Consider the following 23,968-nt stretch of genomic DNA (forward strand, 5'->3'; position numbering starts at 1 on the left):
ACTACCCATCACGGTTCTCACCGCGCCCCTGGTTCTCAACGCACCCCTGGGTCCCCCCCCCCCGGTCATCGGAAGGTTGTCCCCGTATGAATAGGCCTGGTGCACCTGCTCCGAGCCTCCCGGCGTATCCTGGCCTGATGTGTGATCCGTTCCCCTGTGGCTACAACTCGTGTCATGCTCAGATCTGGGGACAAGCGAGACGATTTAAAACGGTGCCCGGTGAATTTGATCGTGAGACCCCATTCTCTTTCCGTCAGTGTGGGATGGATTGTTCTAGAGGCTCAGAGAGGGGAATCTGGGCCAGAATGACAATGCATCTTGTCAAGCTCTAAGCCTATGCAAAATGCTGCTGCCAGTTGTTCCCGATTTAACCCTCGTACGGTGGTTCACGCTTCAAAATGAGAAGCAAGGTGACCTTTTCCCTAAAACCTCAAACCCTCTCCTGGCTTAGATTCAGGAGAAGAAAGCTTGTGTAATAACTCATTCCAAAAGTTCACCCAGTAACAGGAAGAAACCAACCGGTCTTTAAGACTGCGTAAGGGAGCCGTCCAGTGTGGAGGGCACGGGGTGACTTAGGCAGCCCTTTGCTCCCTGTTGGGAACCAGGATGAAACTGCAGCCCCCTGGGGACCGGGAGGGTGGGGTTCTGGGGCAGCCCTTGCACAGGCCATGCTCATAGGCAGATCGAGACCAGGGACCGGTGTTCTGGGGCCAAGGGACCTGCCAGGGAAGGCCTTGGTGGGCTCTCCCATGCTCTTCCTTCCGTCAGTTAGGATCTTCTAAATGAAACAGCAGCTTACAGAGGCGGTTCGAAAGCACGAGGAGAAGCAGGTGTGCGCATGCACAAGGCCGGTGAAGTCCGGGTCTCCCGGTGCCGTAATCGCGCCATAGGATGGCCGGCATCTGTGACTGGTCTAGGGAAATGCCCCGGGCTGGGTGTGTGGTGGGAAGGAGGGAACTGGGACTCTCCGCCGCGCCGACAGGCATAAGCGTCCTGGGGCGGGGGAAGCCAGGAGGGAGCACGTCCATGTGTGTTCCCGAGTCATCACTCAGTCCTTGAGTTGAAGGTGCAGTCGTCTCCACCCAGACAAAGTGCACGGCACGACCCCTGCCGGGGGACAGATGCGGTTCTGAATTCCCTCTCTTTACGGTGAAGACTTGCAAAGTGGGAAGCGGTGTCTCCCCAGGAAGTCAACCTGGGCCGCTGTGCTGCTCCGGGGGTGGGGGGGCGGGGAGTCTGGGGCAAAGCATGTGGCCCCGAGGGTCAGCTTGGTCAGACAAGGCACCTGTGCTTTCTTGGGCCGCTTGGACTCTCAAAGGCTTGCTGTCGTCCTCCGCGGGAGGGAGGGCCGGAGGGCCGCAGGACAAGGAGCGGACTCGGGCAGGCTTCTGCAGGGAGGGACGGAACGTGGAAAGTCACCTCGACGTCCCCGCCCTGCTTCTTATCCAAGCTGGGGCACAGTTATATTGCTGGTGGTCGGACGGGAAGCAAGGCTCCTGGGTGTCCCGAGCGCCGCAGAGGGGAGAGGAACGTCACGGCCTCTACCCGCTGGGCGCCTGCACACACCCCCGGTCCTCACCGCCGATGCCTCCAGGTGCCACCATGTTCCACCGTGGAGCAAAACTGACTCGACGGGAAAGCCTGAGGCTGGGGGCAGGTCTTGGCCTCCTGCTCCCAGGGGTCCGTGTGTTGGTGGAGCCGGAGCCGGAAGAGGAGCTGAAATGTTTGACCTTCAGCTCCAAGGGCAAACGTCTCTCCTCTCGTTGGGGTTAAGTAAGAGCCAGCGCCGTGTGCACGTCAGTGAATGTGCGTAAGGTGGGAGACGGGGCTCTGGTTGAGACGTGCCCCACCTTCCCCTCGCGGTCCCTCTGCTCCCCCCACCGCCCTCCCCACCCCCCAATAGCAAGAGAACGCATGACCGCCCTGGGAGAGGATGAGTTTTCCTGGAGCAGGACAGACACTGGTTAACCCCGGGAGCATCGCCGGTGCGAGCAGGGAGGGTCTGAGCCCCACGGGGCTGCGCCGGGGCCACCGGTCTCGGTAACGGCAGCATTTCAGTCGGAGCGTGCAGCTCGCCGGTCCTCGTGCGACTTGCTCTGACAGGTGCAGACACCAGGGGCGTTTGTTCCCACCCCAGAGTGCGTCACCGCGGAACGTAGCGTCTTTCTATTTCTGGAAAGAGCCTACAGAGTAAATCAATTCCTAATGAAATCTGTTCACCTGGGGCAAGAAATGAGCAGATCATCGAGGGTGGACATTGTCCTCTGGCAGCTCCAGGGGCACACCCGGAGCTTTGTCCTGTGCACGCCCGCGGCTCGTGAAACCAGGGGGGAGCCCGGCGGTCACCGGCCAGACACTTTCGTGTCCGGCTTTTGTTCTAACCATCACTCCAGGCAGTTCCCACCACCACCTCGGCTTCCAAAAGGGTGTGCTCCCAGCAGGGATCGGGGCCTCGCGCCCTCCTGCCCGAGCTGGACCTTCCCTCACTCTGAGCGCTGCTGTAACAGGGGATCAGGATGCCAGGTCCTCCCCCGCTGGCCCCCCTCACTCCTGACCTCACACAGCTCAGCCAACCTGTCTTAGCCTGGTTTCCTTGTCTGTAAAGACAGGCTGATAAAAGCTGCTTTTCTGTGTTATGGAGAGATTTAGCACAGTTGGGAGGCAGCCACTGCGACCGCTTTCTGAGCCGTCAGGGTCCCTGTCTCCAGGCCTGCTGAGCGGAAGCACCAAGAAAGTGCCTGGTGGTCCCCTCTGATCAGGCAGAACTGGGAAAACTCGTCCCAAATGTTTGCAGCCAGACCCCCTTCCTGGTGTCCAAGCCCTGCTGCCCATGCACCAGCCCACCAGGATCTTTGCACGCCGGCCAGCGCCATGACTTCCATGCCCCGGGCCCACCGAGCGACCCAGGATGGGGGCGTTCTGATCCCCACTGCGGCTGCCCCCCCAGCCCCAGCCAGGGTGGAGGCCTGAGGCCCCCGTGCCTCTCCACCACCCCCCTGACTGGCCCCAGCTTCCCTCACCTGCCCACACCCCCTTCCTGCCCTTCCTTGGCTTTATCCACCTTGCTCCCAGGCTTCCACACGGTTTTCTCCCAGATGTTGCATCTCCCCAGAACAACACATTGTTGCCTTGCCTAAGGCGACAATATCACCGGGTTGGTAGGCGTTTTCAAGAAGGCCAGTGTCAGAGGGAAGCGGTGGGGGGCTGGAGTTTCTGTGCAGCAGAGGTCAGGCCATTCTGGAGAAGCGTGAGTCTCCATCTGGAGACTTGGAAGTGCCGGTCACGGGCTCTGGGCTGTGTGAGGAAGGACCTGGCTCGTTCTAGCTGGGGGCCATCCCAGCATCCCCTAGGCGCTGGCCCCACGGTGGCCAGGGCAGGGCAGGAGTTGGGTGCCAGGCAGCAGGGGCTCTTGCCTGCTGTTCCCGGAGTGGGGGCGGGGGGGTGGTTAGATCCTTCAGAAAAACATTCTGCCCCCCAGAAAGGTTGAAAACTTCATATCGCCCTCAATGGAGGATACGTAGCAGGTGTCCAACTCCTCATGGTTTAGTCATGGCTTTGGTAGCGTCCAGCTCTATCCAATACCTTCCACGATAAAAACACGTAACAGATACAGCATTCTGCGTGTGTCCGAACCCACTCGGTGCATCCCAGAGAGCCGGCCACGGGTGCATCCCCGGCGGCGTGTGCGAGGCCCGTCTCCCTCCACCGCCACCGGCTCTGCTGTCGCCCGTCGTCTTCCCCAGGTGGTCCGTGGTCCTCAGCGTCCTGTCTTGCTCTCCCCGCAGAAGCTGTACAGGAAGGAGATCAAGCCGCCCTTCAAACCAGCGGTGGGCAGGCCCGAGGACACCTTCCACTTTGACCCCGAGTTCACAGCACGGACGCCCACAGGTGTGTGCCGGTGGCGAGGGCGAGCCAGCCCAGAGTTCTGTCCCACCCCGGTTCTCCTCCTCCTCCTCCCCGGCCAGTTAGGGACGCGACTTAGCCTGAAGGTCTGGTGTTCCAGAACACTTCATGGAGGGTGCCGGTCGGCTCTGTTTGACTTTCTTGTTCTCTCGTCTCCGCCTTTAAGCTTTAGGTGAGAGAACGGATTCTCCGTCCCCCACCTGGGTGACATCTGGTCTGGAAGTCCCCCAGGGTTCTTCGAACCCCCTCCGCTGTCTCCTGTTCTGAGCTGCGTTCCAGGGGCCGCTCCTCTCAGGCACGCACAAGCAGGGAACCTCCGGGCAGTGCCAGCCCCTCCCGTAGTCAGAGGGTTTGGGGGGAGAGGAAGGCCGCCGACCGCGTCTGTGCGGCCCGAGCCGCAGATGGCCAGCAGACGCTTCGGTTCCTGGGGAGGGCTCTCTTCCCGGCTGGCACACGGCCTCCCGCGGCCTTATTCCGTGCTGAGGAGGAAGAGCGTGGTCCCTGCTGTCTCACCTGCTTTTTACAAGGACGCCAGGGCCACTGGATCAGGTCTCCCGACCTCATTTAACCTTCATGACTTGCCGAAAGACCTCATCTCCAAAGACAGTCACGCGGAGGGGTCGGGCTTCAAACCGATTGTGGGGGAACACGGTCAGTCCGTGTCAGTCGGTGTATGTTACGTAATGGTGTTATGTGAAGAAAATAAAGAGATCTCCTATCTTTGGGGGTTCTTACTACTTCTGAACTTGAAATTTCCTATGATTTTTAGGGATAATCATGAAACAAATAGATGGTCAGATACAAAACGCTACGTGGAGAAACTTGGAAGAGAGGCTCCACTTTGTTTCCTTTGAGTTGGGCTGTGGGTGCTGGGAAATAAATCCCCACCGTGCTAGACTAGGGAAGCTTAATTAAAACCCAGAAGCTTCCGCTGAGTCGTTTTTAGACTCTGAAAACGATGTGCTGCTAGACAGCAGAGCTGAGGCGCGGCGGGTGCCAAGCCGCTCCAGACCCAGGGCTCCGCGCCCCGGCTTGCTTCCTGCTGTCTGCCTTTTTCCTGCACAGATTTTCATCTTTGAGGTCTGTCTTCTCCCAAAGTGCCCTGCACTGCCGTGCACTGCCCTGAGGGTCTCCACCAAAGCCCAGGGGATCCAACAACCTTAAGCAGTCTTGAACCCCCAGGGCACTCCAGTGTCCTACTTAGCGCTTTAGATAAGAATCCCTCCTTAGGACTTTAGATAAGAATCCCAGCTTATCCTGGAGAATTAGCCGCAGCCCGGCTGATGGCTGGCGTGGAGCCTAGCCCAAGAGGCTCATTTACAGCTGCTGGGGAGTGTGTGTGCTTTTTGGGGGACAGCAGGTCTATTAACTTGAACTGCTGCATTTTCATTCATGAATGAAGACTTTGCAGATCAGATACGCACTGCCTCGGAATGACCTTGCCATGCCTGCTCTACCAGGGCTGCCTCCCCCTGCACGGACCGAGCCGCGGCGGTCGGGCTCAGGCCGACCGGCGGGGGCTCAGGTGGGTCTTCGTGGTGTCACCACCACTGCCCACACTTGGTGGGTGCCGGGGTCACGCCTGAGTGACAAGTGGCATAAGTAGAATTTAACACGCTTGAGAATCGTGCAGGGTGCTGATTTTCGGCGCAGTACTTAAAAAGCAGACACATTAGCTGGATAAGAGAAAACTTACAACTCTGATGATTCCGTGGGTGTTTCTGACGAGGACGTTTGAGGGCTTTTTCAACTTTCCCCGGGCGGCTCTCGCCAGCGCACTCTCCAGCGGGCAGCTGACTCACGCACATCAGGGGATGGAAACCAGCCTGAGTGCTGGCTTGATCTTAAAAAGAAAAAGATGGTAAGCCCAGCGCAAGGCGCTCCCACTCCGCAGGCAGGATCTCGCCGACAGGATGCGGGGTACCCCCTTTCACAGTCCGTTACCCTTCAGCACAGCCACGCACTAAGCTCACGTACTTAGAAAGTTCTCCCTCTTATTAACGTTTAAGTGCAAAGAACGATTTTTCTGTGTCCTTGGCACTTGAGGGACTGCCCAGCACAAAGGCAAACTGCGCGCTGTCCTAAGTTAAGCAACAGTGGTTGGAGAATTCCAACCAGGGAGCCCGTCCCGGAGGCTGAGCGGTCTCGTTGTCGCCTGCAGACTCCCCCGGCGTGCCCCCCAGCGCCAACGCACACCATCTCTTCAGAGGATTCAGTTTCGTGGCCTCGAGTCTGGTCCGGGAGCCCTCGCAGCAGGATCTGCTCAAAGCCGCGGTTCACCCCATCGTGCAGGTAATCCCCGCACCGCCGGCGGCACGCACCTCCGCCAGGTGTGGGCAGCGGGGCTCCAGCCTGTGTCCACGTGGACGGAGAGCCAGGCTGGGTCCCGGGGTGCTGGTGCCAGGGCCAGGGGTCCCGCTCTGTTCCCACCCTCCCGGGCGTCCCCGAGTCTCCTGGTGAGCAGAACCGTGCCTCCGACCCTTGCTCTGCTTCCACCTTCATGAAGGGGAAAGAGTTCTGGTCAGAACGCCCCTGGGGTGTGTCTGTGGCTGGGGCCCCCACAGGGGTCAGACAGGCGCGTCCTCGCTGTGTGGATCGAGTCGGCTCCCCCAAGAGACTGGTTGGCTTTGTGGGAGCCGCTTCCTGTTCTGAAATGTACTGTTGGGGAGATCGATTCAGATGACATTTTTAGAAGGAGTTTTCCACCCAATAAGTGAAACCAGATGCAGAGAATTCTAAGAAGGAATTGTGATTGTATGTTACGTAAGGACAAAGTCAGGGAAGATGAGGTGGCATTAGATTTCCATGTATCTTTCTCCGGGGCCGTTAGGGAGCCCACAGTGTGTCTAACGGGGACACCTGACATGACAGCGTACACCATGTGCCATCGTGAACGGCGGCTAAGTGGTGGTTTTCTGTCTGTGCTCTCAGTGCGTGGGTGGAGGCTCGTGCACACGGCAGAGGGGGGCTGCGATGGGACATCACAGGGTATGAGCCCCTGTAGATGTGGACACCAGACACTGCTCCACCTCAAGCATCAGAGCCACATACCCATCACCGGCAGCCTTCTGTGCTCCCGCCTCCAGAGTCTCAGACTCTGTGTCGGATGGTCTGAAAACTAAGCTCATGCCCAGAAGGTTAAGCTTTAACCTTTGCTTTAACCTAAGCTTTAACCATTGCTGACCAGCTGCGTGACCTTCACAATCCCCTTATCTCCTGGGCTCGCTCTGGGAGCCCCAGTGCGCCATCCGGGCCCCCCTTGCTGCCCGTGCCCTGGGTGCCTCTGCCGCGCGAGCTCTGACAGCAGCCCCGTCCTGGGCTCTCTCCACAGCAGTTACACGGGAACAACGTCCACTTCAGCGACGGCTACGAGATCAAGGAGGACATCGGGGTGGGCTCCTATTCCGTGTGCAAGCGATGTGTGCATAAAGCTACGGAGGCAGAGTACGCCGTGAAGGTAAGAGCACATACGCGCGTCAGCCAGCCAGCTTCCTCTCTGCATGCCGTCCCACAAGCTCGAATAAGACGGACTACAGTTTGCTGTGACACTGGGTTACCCGTTCAAAACTTATTTTGCGGATCATGAATATTTTCAGTTTTATCCAACATTTAAGTACTGACCACCTTTCGTAGCTTTATGTACAGTATACCCTGGAATGAAAGATTTGGGCGCTCCGTATTTTGGAAAATACAACTGGGGGACAGGAGCCGTGTTGTTTGAGGGGGTCGGGGTTTGGGGGGGAGCTACAGTCACCAAAAATTAAAGCAAAGAAATGTCTAAGGCATAAACCGGTAAACAGAGAGCTGGTGGTAGATAGTAATAATTATTCAGAATCATCTAGAACCCAGTCTCTACATAATACTTTTAGCTTCTGTCATTACTGCTCGATTTGATATCCAATATGGAAATCCCAAACACCAGGTTCTTAAGTTTTCTGGTTGGTGATGTGCACTAGAGCAAAAGCTTCTGGCCAAAAGTATAACCACATTTATGTAAAAAGTGTAAACTGTGCATTCTCTGCACAAGACAGCCAGAGATGCTCTAATGCACACTGACCTTGGGACTCTGGAGAAGATGGGTCCAGCCTGCAGCATCAGCAGGACCAGACCCAGACGTGTCTACACCACGTGGCACCAGCGTGCACTTCGCCAAACACTGGGGCACATATGGAGCGTGTCTGGCAGCGGCAGGGTAAAAGGAGCCCTTCCTAAGCTCAGAAGACATTGTTCAAAATGACGCCTGCCGGGGGAGGACCCCATTCCTTCACGGGTCACCTATGCCCCTTGCTTCTTGCACTGAGAAAATGTTCAACTCTGTCAAAAGAAGAAAGAAAAAAAGACACGAGCTCCCCCAAACTAGCCCTTTGGTCTAGTTTGGGTTGGAAATTGCTGGCTTGTGGACAGATGTACCCTGAAGTCCTCCAGCCAGAAAGAATGAAATACAGGTTTGCAAAGACAGCCAAGCACCGAGAGTCTGTGCAACCCCGTATTTCAGCAGGACTGACAGGACCCCGGGAACCCAGGGGCGTCGCCAGCAGGGACCCCTGCAGAACGGGCGTGCGGGGCTCCGTGCATTTCTGAGACTTGAGCTGATGAGGAGTTTCGTGTCTCCAAGTCCCTGGGAGCGTTCCGAGGCGTGCGTGCGTGGACACCCCGGGTGCCTGTGGAGACGCTGCGCCAGAGGTGGGCATGCACCTGTGGTGGGTCCCAGGCGGGGCTTGCATCCGTACCCCGGAGTGTAGGGCACACACGTCTCACGTGCGTGTGTGGCCATCGGGGAATGTCTTCTGCCTCTGTCGTTTCTCAAGGAATTCATGGCTGAATTCCTAAGCCATGTCAGGAGACCGGCCGCAGTCCTGGAGACAAGGGCGGCTTCCAGGGAGCACAAAGACGCGGCGCATTGTCCGGGTGGCTCCGTGCCCACGCTGCCTTCCAGAACACAGCCGGCCTCTGTGAGGCCGCTCAGCTGCGTTTTGTGCCTCTGAAAATAAATCTCCCATTGACAGAGGCAGTGGTGTGTTTCCCGTACTGTCCCCACGGCTGGCGCCCTCATAACTGCACCGTCTGAACTCGGCTTTGTTCTGTGGCTTCGCCTCGGTCCCCACCACTCGCTGAGGCCACGCTGCACTGGGAACTTGGGGCATCTCAGCCCAGGGCCCAGAAGCCAGGCACAGGGCCGCGGCCCGGAAAGCCGGGTCCTCCTGTTCCTTCTTCCGAGCCCTGACGCTCCCTGGACAGTGAGCTGGCGGACTTGAGGATTTCCCCAGCCTCCCCGAGACCGTGCTGGGTGGTGATGTGTTGCCTGGAAGGTGTTTAAGTTCCGCACGCGCAGGGAGGAGCTGGGTCCTGCACCGCGCAGCCCCGCGACCCAGAGGTGGGTCGGACGCCCGTGCCCGCTGCTTGCTGGGACAGCAGCAGTCAGGTTCCGGGTCCCGGTTTGGGTTTGCTTCAAAGGAGAAGGAGCTGGCGGGCGTTTCAAGGCAAAGAGCTCCGTATTCAGGACGGACCCACACGGTACCAAAATGTAACATCCTACAGCTCGCTCCTCTGTCTCGTTGTCAGCATTTTCCAGGTAGAACATAATGGAAATATTCTTTGGCCTTTTTCTGTGTCAGCTGACTGGTGGGAGAGAAACCGTGTCCCCACTTGGAGATGGAAGAACTTGTAAAATGAAGAATGGCTTTCAGCAGCCCAGCACGGAGAGCGCGGCCTTTAGTGACTTGGCATGCGAGCTGGACCTCTGGTCAACAGGCGTCCCATTGAGGCCCCGCTGCTGAGCTCAGCCCCGCACCCCGGCTCGCACGCGAGCCCCCAGCAGACCCGGCCATGCAAATTCTTGCATGTGCGGGCAAGATTCTCGCGTGCACGCTGCCTGCATGGGTGACTCAGACCACCCCACTGAGTAAGGAGCAGAAAAAGGTTTGCAGCCACCTTGATGGACAGCAGGACTGTGGCCAGGGGGCAGGGGCTTCCGCCTGGGGCATTCATACTGAGTGGGGGTGGGGGGCTGGTGCTGCTGCCTCCCTGGGGGGCACTGCAATGTCTGAGACACCTGGTTTATCATGCACCGAGGCCAGGAACGCAGCACAGCGTCCCGCCCGGAATGGGCCCTCCCGCCATCCTGGTCCCGGGATCTCCGAGCCCATAATGTCAGCAGTGCTGAGGCTGAGAACCTCAGCCTAAAGCATCCTTTGAGGCCGGGGGTAGGGTCAGCTGTCTCCTGCAGGAGGACTCCAGCGGGCTGGAGTCTGGGAGATGAGGGTGGTGGACGCCTTCTCTGTTTTGCTTCTGCTCCTGGTCTCAGGATGACATCGCAGGACCGCGGGAGCCCGGTGCTTCCTGTGCTCGACTCGGGCAGGGCAGGCCCTCTGGCGGGCGCAGCGGGAACTGCCAGGGCACGGCCTTCCCCGAGGAGGGCGGGGTCCACCAGGGGGGCCGTCCTGGAGCGCAGGATGCATTAGCTCTCACGTCTTGGAAATATCACTGTGTTTTGCTTTAAGCTTATTTCTCTGTTTTATGGGTGCCTGATTTTGCCGCTATAATTACTCTGTCATCACATTAACGACCTTGAAGGCCGTATTTAAACCTCTCCACCCAGTGTGTCCCCAGTCGACCAGAGTGACGGGTTTGCAGTCACCCTGCGCGGCAGCTTCCTGTGCAGCATTTCAAGTGCGTGGGGCAGGCCCGGCCAGCCAATTCGTATCAAAGGAAGAGTTCCTGGCGTTGTGTGGAAGGGAAGGTGCCTCGGAACCTATCGGAGCTCATTTTCCGTGGAAAAGCTGCCTTAATGTCCGTAAATGTCTCAGCCTCTCAGAAGCCTGTGCAGGTGCCTCTCGAGAGAGTTCCAGACGGTGTCTGCAGACTATGACTTGGATGTGTCCTGGCCCCAGGGCACGGACCTCACGTGCACACCCCTGGTCGCAGGGCACGGACCTCACGTGCACACCCCTGGTCCAGGGCACGGACCTCATGTGCACACCCGAGGGACTGCTTTTGCTATTTCCATCCTTGGTTTCGAAACACAAACATCAGTGGATTTCTAAGGAGCCAACAATCCAACAGCTGAAGCTCGCGGGCTCAGGAGCCCCAGGCATGAGACAAGTCGGACGTACGCACATTCTCTCCCCTGGTTCTGACGACGGTGATGACGGCAAACGGCACTTCGCTGTCTGCCACCAGACTCGACGTGCTCTGCCTGTTAGGTCCGCTGATGGTCATGGCACCGTGGGGGACGACGTCACCCTCACCGTGGGGGCACAGAGACCGACACGTCAACAACACAAGGACACTCAGCCCGTAAGTGGGAAAGTCACTGACATCCGAGCATGCACACCCGTGACCTCCCTAGGGTGGGGACCTCGCTTCTAAGGGCTGGAGCCCGAAAGTTGCACTCCGGCTCCCCCCAACCCCTGCCTTCTGCGACCTCCAGACCGGGAAAGCCTGAGAGCGCCACACAGAGCAAATGCGGCTGGGCAGCAGGAAGGTCACAGCCCAACCGTGGGATCTGCCGGGAAAACATGTGGTTTTAGTGACCATTTGGTTCCAGTGAAGGTATAACTGGAGAAAGCGGAGGTGCCCGTGACTCTGGGCGCCCACGCATGTCCGCAGGGGGCTGGGCAGGCTGTCCCGACATGGAGCCCATTTCGTGTCCCCACAGGCAGTTACAAGAGCCTCTGCACTCCTGTGCTCATGCTCTGATGTGGACGCTGGAGCCACCAGAAACGCAGCCGGACGGAGACAAATGTTTGACATGAATAGAGCTTATTTTTAGAAGGAAAACTGATGGGCACGGAAATGTTCATTTTTTCCAGCAGGAAAACCCAGTCCTGTCACTGTGCCATCTGCTTAAATTAACTGTACGGGAGAAGTCGTCTGTGAAATCCTGTGAACGGCCGCGCACCCGACCCCGTGTGCACTCCTGACATTGGTCCTGGGAGAAGCTTGTGGAAATGCCCCGCCTCCGGGGCACGCAGCAAGCCGGGGAGCCCCTCCTCTGGACGGCCGCTAGGCCCACTGCCCCGCGGGACTCAGTGTCCCAGGAGGGGAGCACCGGGGGGGGGAGCCTGGGAAGAGAAAGCTGAAGGGGTGCAGAGTCGGAAGAGGAAAAGCTGAGGACGGGGAAGGCTCGTTTCCCGACGCCTCTTCCCACCCCTCCCCGGCTCCGGCAGCCAGGAGTACTGATGGACGTGAGGGGCGCCTGGCGGGCTCCGCGGGGAGAGCATGCAGTCTCGATCTCAGGGTGGTGAGTTCAAGCCCCACGCTGGGCACAGAGCTTACATTAATAAGTCACTGATCGACCGACTAAAAGGAAGAAAAGAGAAATGCTCCTGATACGTCCGTCCCCATAAGCTTCACCAGCAGAGAGAGCCCGCGTCTGCCCTCCGTTGCGTCCCGCGGGTGCTGACTTAGCCCGTAGGCAACATGGCAGGAGGCTCGTTGATGGGCCGTGGCGGGGGGGGGGGGGCGGCTAACCCCGGGCAGTGTCCTGCCTGCCGTCAGTGGCCACTGGAGGACAAGAATGACGGGGACGTTCCTCTTGACCCTTTGTGGTTCCGCCGGCTCTCAGCCCCAGCACGGAGGGGAGAGCGGGCCCTACTTGTCACCATGCCGCCCCGGAATTCCTTCCTGCGCTTGTAGCCCAGTACTGTTCTCAGAATAAAGACCTTGATCCACCGGCGCCTTCGGAACAAGAAGCAAGTCGATCAAGGGCAATCCTGGGAAAATGACCCCACAGAGAAGAAACCCATTCCCTGCCGAGTCTAGACGAGCGCTCAGAGCCTCTCTCTGGGCCCTGCCGTCCCCCTGCAGAGACAGCAGCCTGAGCTCGGGGACCAGTAACCCTGCCTCATGGCTCAGCGTCTCCATGAAGACTCTTCTTCCGTATCTTAAAAAAGTGACAGTGATAATTCCAGAAACCAGTTGGTGGGTGAAAGCAGCCGGCACTTGCTGACAGCGGTCAGGATCAAGAGCCCGGGTGTGAGCAGGACGTGCTGCTATCTGGACCCCGCGTCGGCCCTGCCCGGATCCGCAGGCTGGTGGGAGCCCGTGGGACGGCCGTGGGAACTGTGCCTCTGCGGGCCTCACGGAGGACGGGTGTCCCCTCCCCCTGCACACCCACCCGTGCTCCTCCCTGAGTGGCCGCAGCCGCATTGCTGTGCCCGGCCTTGCCCTTGGGCTTCAGGTCAGCTCTGTCCCAGGGAGACCCCACAGGAGGAAGGAGGAGCCCCCGGCCCCGTGGAGGGCCTGTCTGTGCAGTCCCCCCATCTGGTCCTGTAACTGGCCGTTGGCAGGAGAGGGAAAGCCTCCTGCTTCCAACTCCATTGTGAAGGTGACAAAACAGATTTAGGCTGAGAATACACTGCTTTTATCCTGAAGTTTTATCCAAAAAAATGAATCGACCATTCATTTTTTAAAAATCCACTAATGTGGGGCACCTGGGTGGCTCAGTCAGTTGGGTGTCTACCATCGGCTCAGGTCATGGTCTCAGGGTCCTGGGATCGAGCCCTGCATCGGACTCCCTGCTCAGCGGGGAGCCTGCTTCTCCCTCTGCCTCTGTGCTCTCTCTCTCCCTGATAAATAAAATCTTTCTTAAAAAATCCACTAATGTCCTTTAACCTTCTCAAATTTCAAAGAGAAGGTCACGGCCCCCAGAGCTCAAATGACCCGTGGGCTGTTGGCGCAGAAGGGATCCTCACACAGCGCTGGCCGGCCCGCGGTCAGAGCCGCGGAGTCCGGAACCCCACGGCTGAACCGGCCGCCGGCACGTCTCTCACGGAGGCCAGGCTGACCTTCCAGCCAGCACGTCAGTGGCGCTGCCCGCGGCAAGAGGAGGAAAAGGTGTCAAGCGAGGGCACTTAACTTGCCGCTTATTGACGAGCACACGGCACAGGGCTTGCCGCGCTGGTGGAGCCTGGCTGGGGGCTCCCGCACCGAGCCGGGGAGAGCAGCGTGGGCCCCGGGTGATCTCCAAACAGCGAAGGGGCAGGACGAGGGCATCCAGGGCAGCCTCCCGCAGTGGGTCGGCACTGCCCAGCTCGCTGTTCAGCTCAGCGGAAGAGACAGTGTCACGCAGAGCTCCGCTCGGAGTGTCACCCGAGAGAAGGCACAGCCCATCTCCGTCCTGCTCCGGCGGCTGCGCGCCGGCTCGTTCTCCGAGGAGCCTCGGAATTCGGCGAATCTTCCTGCGGGAGCAGCGAGGCTCTTCCGTTCTGAGCGTCATCTCTGACACACACGCCGGGGATGCGGCCTCCCCACCGGCTCCGGCCCGCGGCAGCCGCAGCAAGGGCACAGTCAGCCCCCTCCGGAGGGACCAGCCCGCCCCTGCCCCCGCGGCTCCCCTGTTTGAGGCGCCCGTCCTGCCTTCAGAAGCCATCTGTTCTCTCGGGTGGGGGGTGTGGCTGTCACCCTCGGACGTGGGACACAGGCGCTGGGTGACAGAGGGGAAGGAGCGTTTGCGTGTTTAAGCCACAGCAGCCGGCTCGGCGTGCACACCGGCCTGGGTGTCTCCTGGGGGGAACCACGCACACGGTCCCGCTTTGGGCCTGTGTGTCACTGCACGGTGAGGCCGGGAGCTGGAGGCTCGTTTTGGACAGAGCGGAGAGCGCGGGCCACCCACACAGAGCCCGCCACGGTGGCTGAAACACCTGCTGCTTTGGTGGCCTAAGTAAGCCCTCAAGCCCCCTTCTCTCTCCAGCCCTGTAATACCTGGGAATTCATGTCTGAGGCTCACGCCAGTTGGGACAGAGGATGGCCGTGAGCGTCTAGGTGACTGTCACTTGCCCTGGTTGAGCCTCAGCTCAGGCGGGGGAGGAGGCAGAGACGGTCTGAGCGCCGACGCCGTCCCGGAGCCTCACGTCTGGCGCTCTGCTCGTTCCAGATCATCGATAAGAGCAAGAGAGACCCCTCGGAGGAGATCGAGATCCTCCTGAGGTACGGGCAGCACCCGAACATCATCACCCTCAAAGACGTAAGTGGTCCCCACGCAGCGGCGACGCTGCCTGGTGCGCCCTTCCTCGCCCGGCCCTGAGGCCAGCGTGGGTTCAGGGCGGCTCTCTTCACGGGTCAGCCACGGCCACCCCCCCCCCCGGAGTGTGTGCGGGAGCCAGTACCCACCGCAGGCCCCTCGAGATCACCCGGGAGCTGCTCGAGTTCCCGACCCTCCGAGGGCAACCCCGCCCCACCCCCGCACTCCCAAACCGGGTGGCGTGGGATATAGGGAGGTCAGGGAGCAGGTGCCAAGGCGAAGCCAGATGGGTTATTGCTTGGGGCCGTTGCCAAACATGGCAGAAATGGGGAGTCGGGGGTGGCTGAGACGCGGCTGGGTCAGATCTGAGCCCCCAGGCCCAGCAGTGGCCGTGGGGTTCCTTCCAACTTCCTCTGCCTCTGCTGGGTCGTGTGTGGTCCCCAGCCCAGGAGAGGGAAGGGAGGGGTCCGCTCCCTCGGAAGCCCAGCGCAGAGCCTGGGGGGGGGCGGGGGTCGGAGGCCGGGGGTGGGGCGGGGTCTGGGGGGGGCAGAGTTGTCACCTCACCACCTTCACCCTCGCAGTCCACGACGATGCCAGGGTTGTGATTTCGGGGCTCAAGATTTCGGGGCTGCCTCGACTTCCCTTTGGGCCCTGTCAGTTCCTGGACCCAGGGCACTGCCAAGTGCCGGTTCACCTCGGAGGAAAGTATGGAGCAAGGCCCCGTGTTAGCCTGTGGAAAGTGAACCGGCTTCCTCCCCGTGGGTCCCAGGCTCCCCCGCAGTGCAGCCCCGTGTCCCCGCCGTTGTGGGTTTATTTATGTGAAGGTCCGAAAGCAGAAACCAGCTCATCAGAAGACTTCTAAGCTTTTCAAAGCACTTTCATTCTGTTGGGGTGGGTGATTCTGAGCCAAAGACACCATCATAGGTCCATTCTCAAAAGTAGAGCATTTTTTTGAGGCATAAATTGGAAATAAATGCACCAAAATCAACTTTACAGGCTGCACTGAGCTCAGAGTCAAGCAAATTGTTTTAGTGAATTGTTCCCGATGCATCACACTGATGCACAAGCTGAACACAACCTGTGTTTACATGCTCTGCCCCGTTCCCACGAGGTCCTCCCGACACCTGCTGTCCACTCAGCATGTCGAGGAAAGAGCCAGAGGAGAGAGGTTTGGGGCTGTTTAGTTCGTGAGAGTGAAGGTGGTGTGGGGAAGCTCCCTTGATCAGCGCTTCCCCGAGATAAGAGCACTCCACGGTGTGGCAGATTCTGTCGGTCCGTCTCCCCTTCCTGCCCGGCAGTCCTAGGTCAGCAGTGCAGATACAGCCCGAGGGAGGGCCCCCGGGGCTGGGGCCGGATGGACAGGAGCCAGGCCTGCTGGACCGCATCCTGGGGCAGCACTACTGGGCCAGACTCCGCCTGCTAATGAGAGCCCCCGTGGCGTGCACGCTGAAGTCTGAGGCGCTGGGTTCTGGGCCGACAGCTCTGAAGGTCCCCAGGGCAGCGGAGGGACTGGAGCAGGACAAGCCGTGTCAGCTCAGATCTGGCCCTTGCCGGCTCTTGGCCTCGCTGGCTCATTCCCTGCTTTGCTGCAGATTATTAAAGCTGGTTTTCCCTAAGGGCTGCATCGGGTGTGACGGCATCAGCCATTCACTCATTTTCAGCCGGAGCCTTATTTTCACACCGTGGGGAGCACGGGGCCCCCCGTCTCTGCACTGGCCAGTGCCGCGTCCAGGGCTGCACTCGTCCCCCACGGCAGGCGGCTGCGCAGGCACGGGGACCGCGGTGACCACCCGCTGCTCTCTGCCTCGCAGGTCTATGACGACGGGAAGCTGGTGTACCTGGTGATGGAGCTGATGCGGGGCGGGGAGCTCCTGGACCGCATCCTGCGGCAGCGCTACTTCTCCGAGCGCGAGGCCAGCGACGTGCTGTGCACCATCACCAAGACCTTGGACTACCTCCACTCCCAGGGGGTAAGCCGGCCGCCCTCCCCCGCAGCCTGGAGGGGACTCCCCGGCTTGTCCCGCTTCCTCCTGCGTCACCGCCGCCCCTCCCGTGTCTGAGATCCCTGCACACACAGTGTGGCCGGCAGCGAGCTAGGGAAACTAAGTTTGCCTGGACCAGGTATAGAGGAAATGTATCCGGGCTGATCAAGGGCCCCGTTGATCGACTGACAACGGAACTCTTTAGCCAGCGCCAAGGAATCCTACCGATGACAGAGACAGAGAGAGCTGGCTTTGCCGGGGACCTCGCTGGGCTCCAGGCGCCGCCCCTGCTCTCCGTTCATGCAGCCCCAAGCTCTGATCTCACCCACTCTGGAGACCAGAGCGGACCAAGGTGAAGCGTCTCCTGGGGCTGGCCGCGCACAGTGAGTGGCGGGGCTGGGGCTCCCGCCTGGGGCTCTCGCCTGGGGCTCCACTTCGGATCCCCTTGCTCCCAGCGTATCCCGCAACTCGGGCAGCGCTGTCGCTGGCCACCCTCCACTGTCCACTGTGCTCACGAGCGTTTGAAACGCGGCCACCTGCCAGCAGGAGGCTGTTCCTCCGGGACCACACCACAGGCCCTTCTGTGCTCACCCGGCAGTGTGGGAGTGCGAAGCGTTTCCCCAGGACAGTCAAACTCTAGAGGAAACCCTGGGGATGATGGTTTTCCAGATGGGCTTCTTTTTCCTGAGGGAGGTAATGGGCCTGGCCCCAATCTCCCGCTCCCCTGCCCACAGGGCCTCTGCCCGCGAGTGTCCGTTCAGCTTCCCTCCATCTCCTGTCCCTGGGTTTTAACAGGACCGTGGAGACGTGCAGGTTCCGGGCTGTGTGAGGGCACACGCGTGTGCTCACCATCAGCCTCCATCCCCATCAGAAGAAACGTCTGTGTGCCCACATAGCTGCTTGGCTTTGAGACGTCAGGACGGCTTTTGCCAACCCCATCCCTTGTGCTCGGGACGCCCTGCACCTCCCTCCTCACCCCCACAGGTGCTGCTGTAGGATTCCGGTCGATCGCTGGGTCGCTGCCCCTGGGTCCCCTGCCCCCCGACAGAGGCTGCGTGTCCATCTCGCAATCCAGGGAGCCCCTCACCGCGTGGAAGCGTGCTGGGCCCCCAGTGAACATCTGTCTGTAGAAATCATCTCGTGCCTGTCACCTGAACACAGCGTCACGTTTCCTCATATGTGACTCTCTCATCAGGCCGGCTGCTTGCGTACTTACCCCAAAGAGCATAGCATCCGAGCCCCCCGGCTTGCAGCCGCAGGACCTGCTCAAAGTCACAATCCCGAAAAGCCCCTTCTCTTCTGAATGCTCCCCTTCCCCTTCCTGCTCCAACCCTGCCCACCGCCTTTCCAGGTGGTCCATCGAGACCTGAAGCCGAGTAACATTCTGTACATGGACGAGTCTGGGAACCCCGAGTCCATCCGAATCTGCGACTTCGGGTTTGCCAAGCAGCTCCGGGCCGAGAACGGGCTGTTGATGACGCCCTGCTACACGGCCAACTTCGTGGCCCCCGAGGTAAGAGCCCTGCGCCGGCCGGCATGAGCCGGCTCCTTCGGCAGAGGAGGGTGCCGGCGGTTTGGCACGTCGGAGTCACTTACTTAGACTGACTTAGCGGTCGTGTTAGAGAGGAGAAATGAGTCAGAAAAAGAACCAGCCACTGACCTCGCTCAGACACAGTTTATTTTATCCTTCCCCTATTTGAGTTTTTAATGGTGACGCTTTTCTGTAAACCTGTTACCGAGCAGTAGACCATTTGGGTCAGCTCCACGCCACTGCCGGAGTTCCTGAGATAGCACAGGCCGTGTCCCATGCCCCCCGGAGGGGAGCTCACGGGTCCCCTGCGACCCTGTGATCAGAAGTCGATCTGCCGCTACACAGGCAGGGGAGGCTGCATGTTTGTGGGTTCCTGTCATGCCAGGGTTCCGGTCCAGACGGTTCCCAGAGCAAAGCAAGCCGCGCTGCGGGATCCAAGATGAAACCCGTGGTGTCGCGCAGGTGAGGGCTCTCAGCCACACCCGGAGACTCGGAGAGCCTCGGCAGCCCCGTCTCGTACGCCTGCCCCTTCTAGGCACCCTGGGGAAGGTTCCCCCAGGCTCTGACGGTGCTGCTGTGTTTATGGAGGCAAACCCAGGCCCTTGCTTTAAGTAAACAACAAAACCTGAGCGGCCGCTGGAGCGAGGCAGGCTCGGGGCTGGGGGTTGGGCGTCGGGAAGGAGAGAGGATGTCGCATGCGTGCGGACCCTTCCGCCTGCTGCCGACACCGGGCCAGAGCGCTGAAGCCCACAGCAAGTCCCAGGAGAAAGGCGGCCGGCTCTTGATCTCAGCTCGGGTCTCGAGCTCAGGGTCGTGAGTTTGAGCCCCACGCTGGGCTCCATGCTGGACCTGGAGTCTACTTCAAAAAAGAAGAGAAGAAAAGAGAAAAGAGAAAAAAAAGGAGTCCCCCAGGGACCTGGGAGTGGTCTGGAGTTGAGAGGTCGCTCCCGCGCTGGTCATGGGGAAGGCAGCAGGTGCCGAGCCAGGATACAGGTGGGCACGGGGCCCACACAGGTGGGCTTGTGAGGCCACTTTTAGGTTACCAGATGCTACCTGTGACCCCCTTCAACCCAACCTGCTTATAAGCCTCTGTTACGGTCTTACTTGATCAATATTCATATGCCTCGGTTTTAGCAATTATAGAATATCTTACATTGGTATATCGCTTTACCATTCACAAAGCCCTCTTACTGAGTGTTTACTTTTATCTTCGGACGCCCCATGAGGCACACAGGGTAGATACTGATGGCCACACCGCGTGGATTAACAACAACAACCACCACGTTCAGTGTGTCCAAGGACTTTGGGAGGTCACTGAGCTGGTGACGCGGGGGTTTGAACGACGGACAGTTAATCCGCTGGTATTGGCTGCCACACAGCGGCCTCAGTGATACAACGGCGGGAAGACGGGACCCTTGCCCTCGTGTCTAAGAAGACTGAGCTCAGCTCTCCTGACCACGTCCGTGCTAACCCAGGGACGTGCATCACCCCCGCGTGTCCGCGCCGCCCGCTTTGCTGTCATCAACTACAAACACGTCAGAGGATTGCCCTCCGTGGAAGTCTGTAGTTCTGGGACTCATGAAAATCTTCTGTGTTAACTATTCCTCAGAAAATTGAACACAGGATTAGCATGTGATGCGGCCATGCCAACACCCGACGACACTGCCCGCGGAGACGCGGGCAGCGGTCGCCCCACGACGTGCACATTATTCCCAATAGCCAGAAGGCAGAAGCGGCCTCAGCAGCTGACTGGGTGCACGAAATGCGGTGTGTTCGTACGAAGGATACTGGCCTTAACGAGGAAGGCGATCGTGTCCCACACTGCACCAGGGATGAAGCTTGAGCATGTCGTGTTGTTTGATGCAAGCAGAAAAGCCAAATTACTGTGGTTCCACCCATATGAGGTCCCGAAAGCAGCCGAATCCACCGAGACAGAAAGAGGAGGGTGGAGACGGGGCCGGGCGAGGGGCGTGGGGAGCGGAACGGGGACAGGTTCAGTTTTGCGAGAGGAAGGAGGTACACGGAGGTGGTGGGACAGTTGACCTGTGTTCCTAAGACCGATTAAGATGGTACATTTTATGTTGTGTATACTTTGCCAGCATTTTTTTAAAGTTCTGCCTTAAAAAGTGAGTGTTTTCAAGCTCTCCGTCACGTGTCTGGCAAGAACCATGGTTCGTGTGCGTGCGCTGGTCTTTGGGGATCCCTGTGGCAGGGCGTCAGTATTGACTTGGTGCTAATAAACGATATCCCCCCGTTTCCCACCTGCCCAGCTCATGGTCTCCTCCGAAGACCACACTGTGACCTTGAACTTTCTTCACCAAGTGCTCATCTGCCGTCTGCTCTCCCCCGTCCAGGTCCTGAAGCGGCAAGGCTACGACGCAGCCTGTGACATCTGGAGTTTGGGGACCCTGTTGTACACCATGCTGGCGGGGTAATGCACACCCTCCGTAGGCGTCCGCTCGTGATGGCGAGTGCGCCCGAGATGTCGTGAGGCAGGCGTCCCGGGGCCGTCCCTGAATTCAGCCCAGGTCACCCCTGCCTCCGTGCACGGGTGGGGACGTACACTCACAGGGCTTGGGTAAACGCTTCTTAGCCCTTTCAGAACAGCTAAAGAACAGGTTTAAGAAAGTTGGCCATAGGTTTTCTTTAAAATGTATGTCTAGAAGTTGCGAACTGAGCACAGAACTGAGCCCATCAACACAAAACCCCTGCCTCCAACCACGTGTCCACGCTCTCCCCAGCACGTGCTGCCCCTTAAGAGGGTGCAGCATCTTCTCTTAAAAACATCCTCTTGAGTTAGGAAGCCCCCATGAAAGCTTCCTGCCAAACAGCACCTCCAGGAAGGCCACCAGATGAGGACAGGCGACTGACTTATGAGGCCGCCAGACGAGACAGCCGGCCGTCCAGGAGGGCTGGGTGTGCTGTGTGCACACCCGCTTCCGACCCGCGGTCGTCCCCCAGCAGCTCTGCTTCTGGCCTGACTCCTTGACCTTTACGGGCGTCGCTTCCCTCACTTTTGAATGAGAAGAGGCCGCCGTGTAGTGTTCCAGGCTCCCAGCCTGAAAGGTCTACGGTCCTAAGAACCCCAGGGAGACCCATGTTTTTAAGTTTATTAACTTTTTCTGTGGCCTTACTGCGGCCTCTTGATGAGCGTCCGCAGTGAAGGTAGGCAGATGTGTGAGCCTGGGGCTCTGCCTCGAGCACCACAGTGGCAGGGAAGGCATCCGGCCCTTCCTCCTGTCACCGCTGCGTCGCCCTGCGGGTCGTCTGATACCCACATTGTCTGCACATAAACCCCAGATCACAGACTCGGCCGCTAAAGGAGGTGCCATGAGGATCCCATAGAATTCCTTTTCTCCCGGCATGTGTGGACACACCCTGGTTCATGCTGGGAGCCGGCGGAGTGACTCACCGTGGGGCGGGTGGGGACGGCATCCTCTATGTGTCTGTGTAGGTCCCTGCAAGCATATGATTCTACCCGTTGTGTAGTTGAGTGTTCAAAAATTAATTTGTCAGAGAACCAGAGTTAACAGATCAACCATGGGCCTTTCAGACTCCAGATCCCGGCCTCTCCTCCGTCAGACCGCAGTCTCACCGCGGGAACCGAGTGCCCGGGCCGGCCACCGTAACGTGGTAGCCAGGGGAGCCAGGACCGGTCCAGGGACGCTCGTGCTTGGGTCCACAGGGCTTTCTACACTAGCCTTATTGACCTACACTATAGTCCAAGTTAGGAGGATGGACACGGCAAAAGAAATAAGTGACACTTTGCCATGACTCCTGAATTTGGAGCTTGATGGCAAAGAAAGAGCTATTCTTTTTAACAACAGAGAGGCAGGGCTGCCTGGGTGGCTCAGTCGGTAAAGCATCTGACTCTTGATCTCGCTCATTCTTGCTCTCAGATTTGTGGGTTCAAGCCCCATGTTGGGCTCCACGTTAGGTGTGGAGCCTACTTTTAAAAAAACAAGCAACGACAACAAAAAGAGACAATATCAGGCTATGAACTTTACTGTAGGTCATAAAATGGGAGCTGAGAGCGATGCATTCTCTCCTTGCGCAGATTTACCCCATTTGCAAACGGACCGGATGACACGCCCGAGGAGATCCTGGCACGGATTGGCAGCGGGAAGTATGCCCTTTCCGGGGGGAACTGGGACTCAATCTCCGATGCCGCAAAGGTGGGTGTTTCCCGCGCTCTTCCTTCTCAGGGGCGGAGGTTCTATATCAACCTTTGTATCTGGGAGGAAGCTAGAGGATATCTTTCATTTAAACAACTCAGTATTTTGTAGATTATTTTTAGCTTCTCAACTAAAAAAAGAAATATTTTTGCAAAACTTTTGTTGAAGCCCTTTCCACATTTCTACTGTCTTGGTGTACTAGGGTTCTCCAGAGAAACAGAACCAATAGGATGTGGGTAAAAACAGAGAGAAAGACTTGTTTTTAAGAGTCAGTTCACAAGGCTGTGGAGGCTGATGAGTCTAACATCTACAGAGTAGGTCAGCTGGCTGCAAGGGAAGAGTTGGCATTGCAGCTTGAGTACAAAGCCCATCTGCTGGCAGACTTCCCTTTCCTTGGGAAACCCTGGTCTTTTTTATCTTAAGGCTTTCAACTGATTGGATAAGGCCCACCAACATCAAGGAGGGTCATCTGCTTTACTCCAGGTTGATGGATTTCAGTGTTAATCTCATCTAAACAAGACTTTTACAGCAACATCTAGACTGGTGATCGGCCAAACGCTGGGCATCATGGCTTAGCCAAGTTGACACATAAAAGAACTGTTGCACTCTTAGAGATGTTGCAAACTGAGTGCCCTGAATGATCACGGACTGATGAGGATGAACTCTGGGACAGAGGTGTATTTCTCTTACTCTAAAACTCCATACTGGGGCTTCCCTGCAGCTTCACTATATGTGACCAACCTTGTTTAAAGAGACATCAGAATTAGTCTTTTTCAGTTGAGATCATCAGTTCCTCTCTAGTTAAATAGTACATGATCACACAACCACGAGTATCAACAGTCTATTTCCTTTGTTACTGTAAAATGACTGGGAAAGATGTAGACCATCTAGGGTTCTGATTCTAGTGCTGCCGTAGTCATCACTGTGTGACCTCATACAGAAATGGTGGAGGGGATGGTGGAGGAGGTGGCAGAGAAGATGATGGAGCAGTTGGTAGAGAGGATTGTGGAGATGATAGAAGTGATGGTAGAGGTGATGGTAGAAGAAATAGTGGGGGAGATGGTAGAGATGGTGGTGAAAGTGATAATGGAGAAGATGATAGAGGAGTTGGCAGAAGTGATGAGAGAGATGATGGAGTAGGTGGTAGAGATGATGAGGGAGACAGTAGAGGTGATGGTAGAGGAGATGGTGCAGGAGGTGGTGGAGGTGATGGTAGAGAAAATGGTGGAGGAGATGGTGGACAAGATGGTGGAGGAGGTGACAGAGATGATGGTAAAAATGATCACAGAGGTCATGGTGGAAGTGACGATGGAGAGGACGATGGAGCAGATGGCAGAGGGGATGATGAAGATGGTAGAAATGATGGTGGAGGTGATGGTAGAAGAGACGGTGCAGGAGATGGTGGAGGTGGAGG

At 58.2% G+C, this 23,968-nt stretch overlaps 1 protein-coding gene across 8 annotated transcripts in view; it reads left to right on the forward strand.

Annotated features, from left to right (window-relative positions):
* The window catches only part of RPS6KA2 (ribosomal protein S6 kinase A2), a 294,983-nt gene that overhangs the window by 263,687 nt on the left and 7,328 nt on the right, over window positions 1–23,968 (forward strand). For all 8 annotated transcript variants that reach the window (XM_045080056.1, XM_004769583.3, XM_013044355.2 and 5 more), the window contains 8 exons: window positions 3,786–3,888; window positions 6,065–6,195; window positions 7,235–7,360; window positions 14,780–14,869; window positions 16,678–16,836; window positions 18,200–18,361; window positions 20,734–20,810; window positions 22,437–22,554. In XM_045080056.1, coding sequence (XP_044935991.1) covers window positions 3,786–3,888; window positions 6,065–6,195; window positions 7,235–7,360; window positions 14,780–14,869; window positions 16,678–16,836; window positions 18,200–18,361; window positions 20,734–20,810; window positions 22,437–22,554 — 966 coding nt within the window. The remainder of the gene's footprint in view (window positions 1–3,785; window positions 3,889–6,064; window positions 6,196–7,234; window positions 7,361–14,779; window positions 14,870–16,677; window positions 16,837–18,199; window positions 18,362–20,733; window positions 20,811–22,436; window positions 22,555–23,968) is intronic.

Source organism: Mustela putorius, unplaced genomic scaffold, assembly GCF_011764305.1.
Source record: "Mustela putorius furo isolate JIRA1106 unplaced genomic scaffold, ASM1176430v1.1 tig00000450_pilon_pilon_pilon, whole genome shotgun sequence".
In the NCBI taxonomy this organism is placed as follows: domain Eukaryota; kingdom Metazoa; phylum Chordata; class Mammalia; order Carnivora; family Mustelidae; genus Mustela; species Mustela putorius.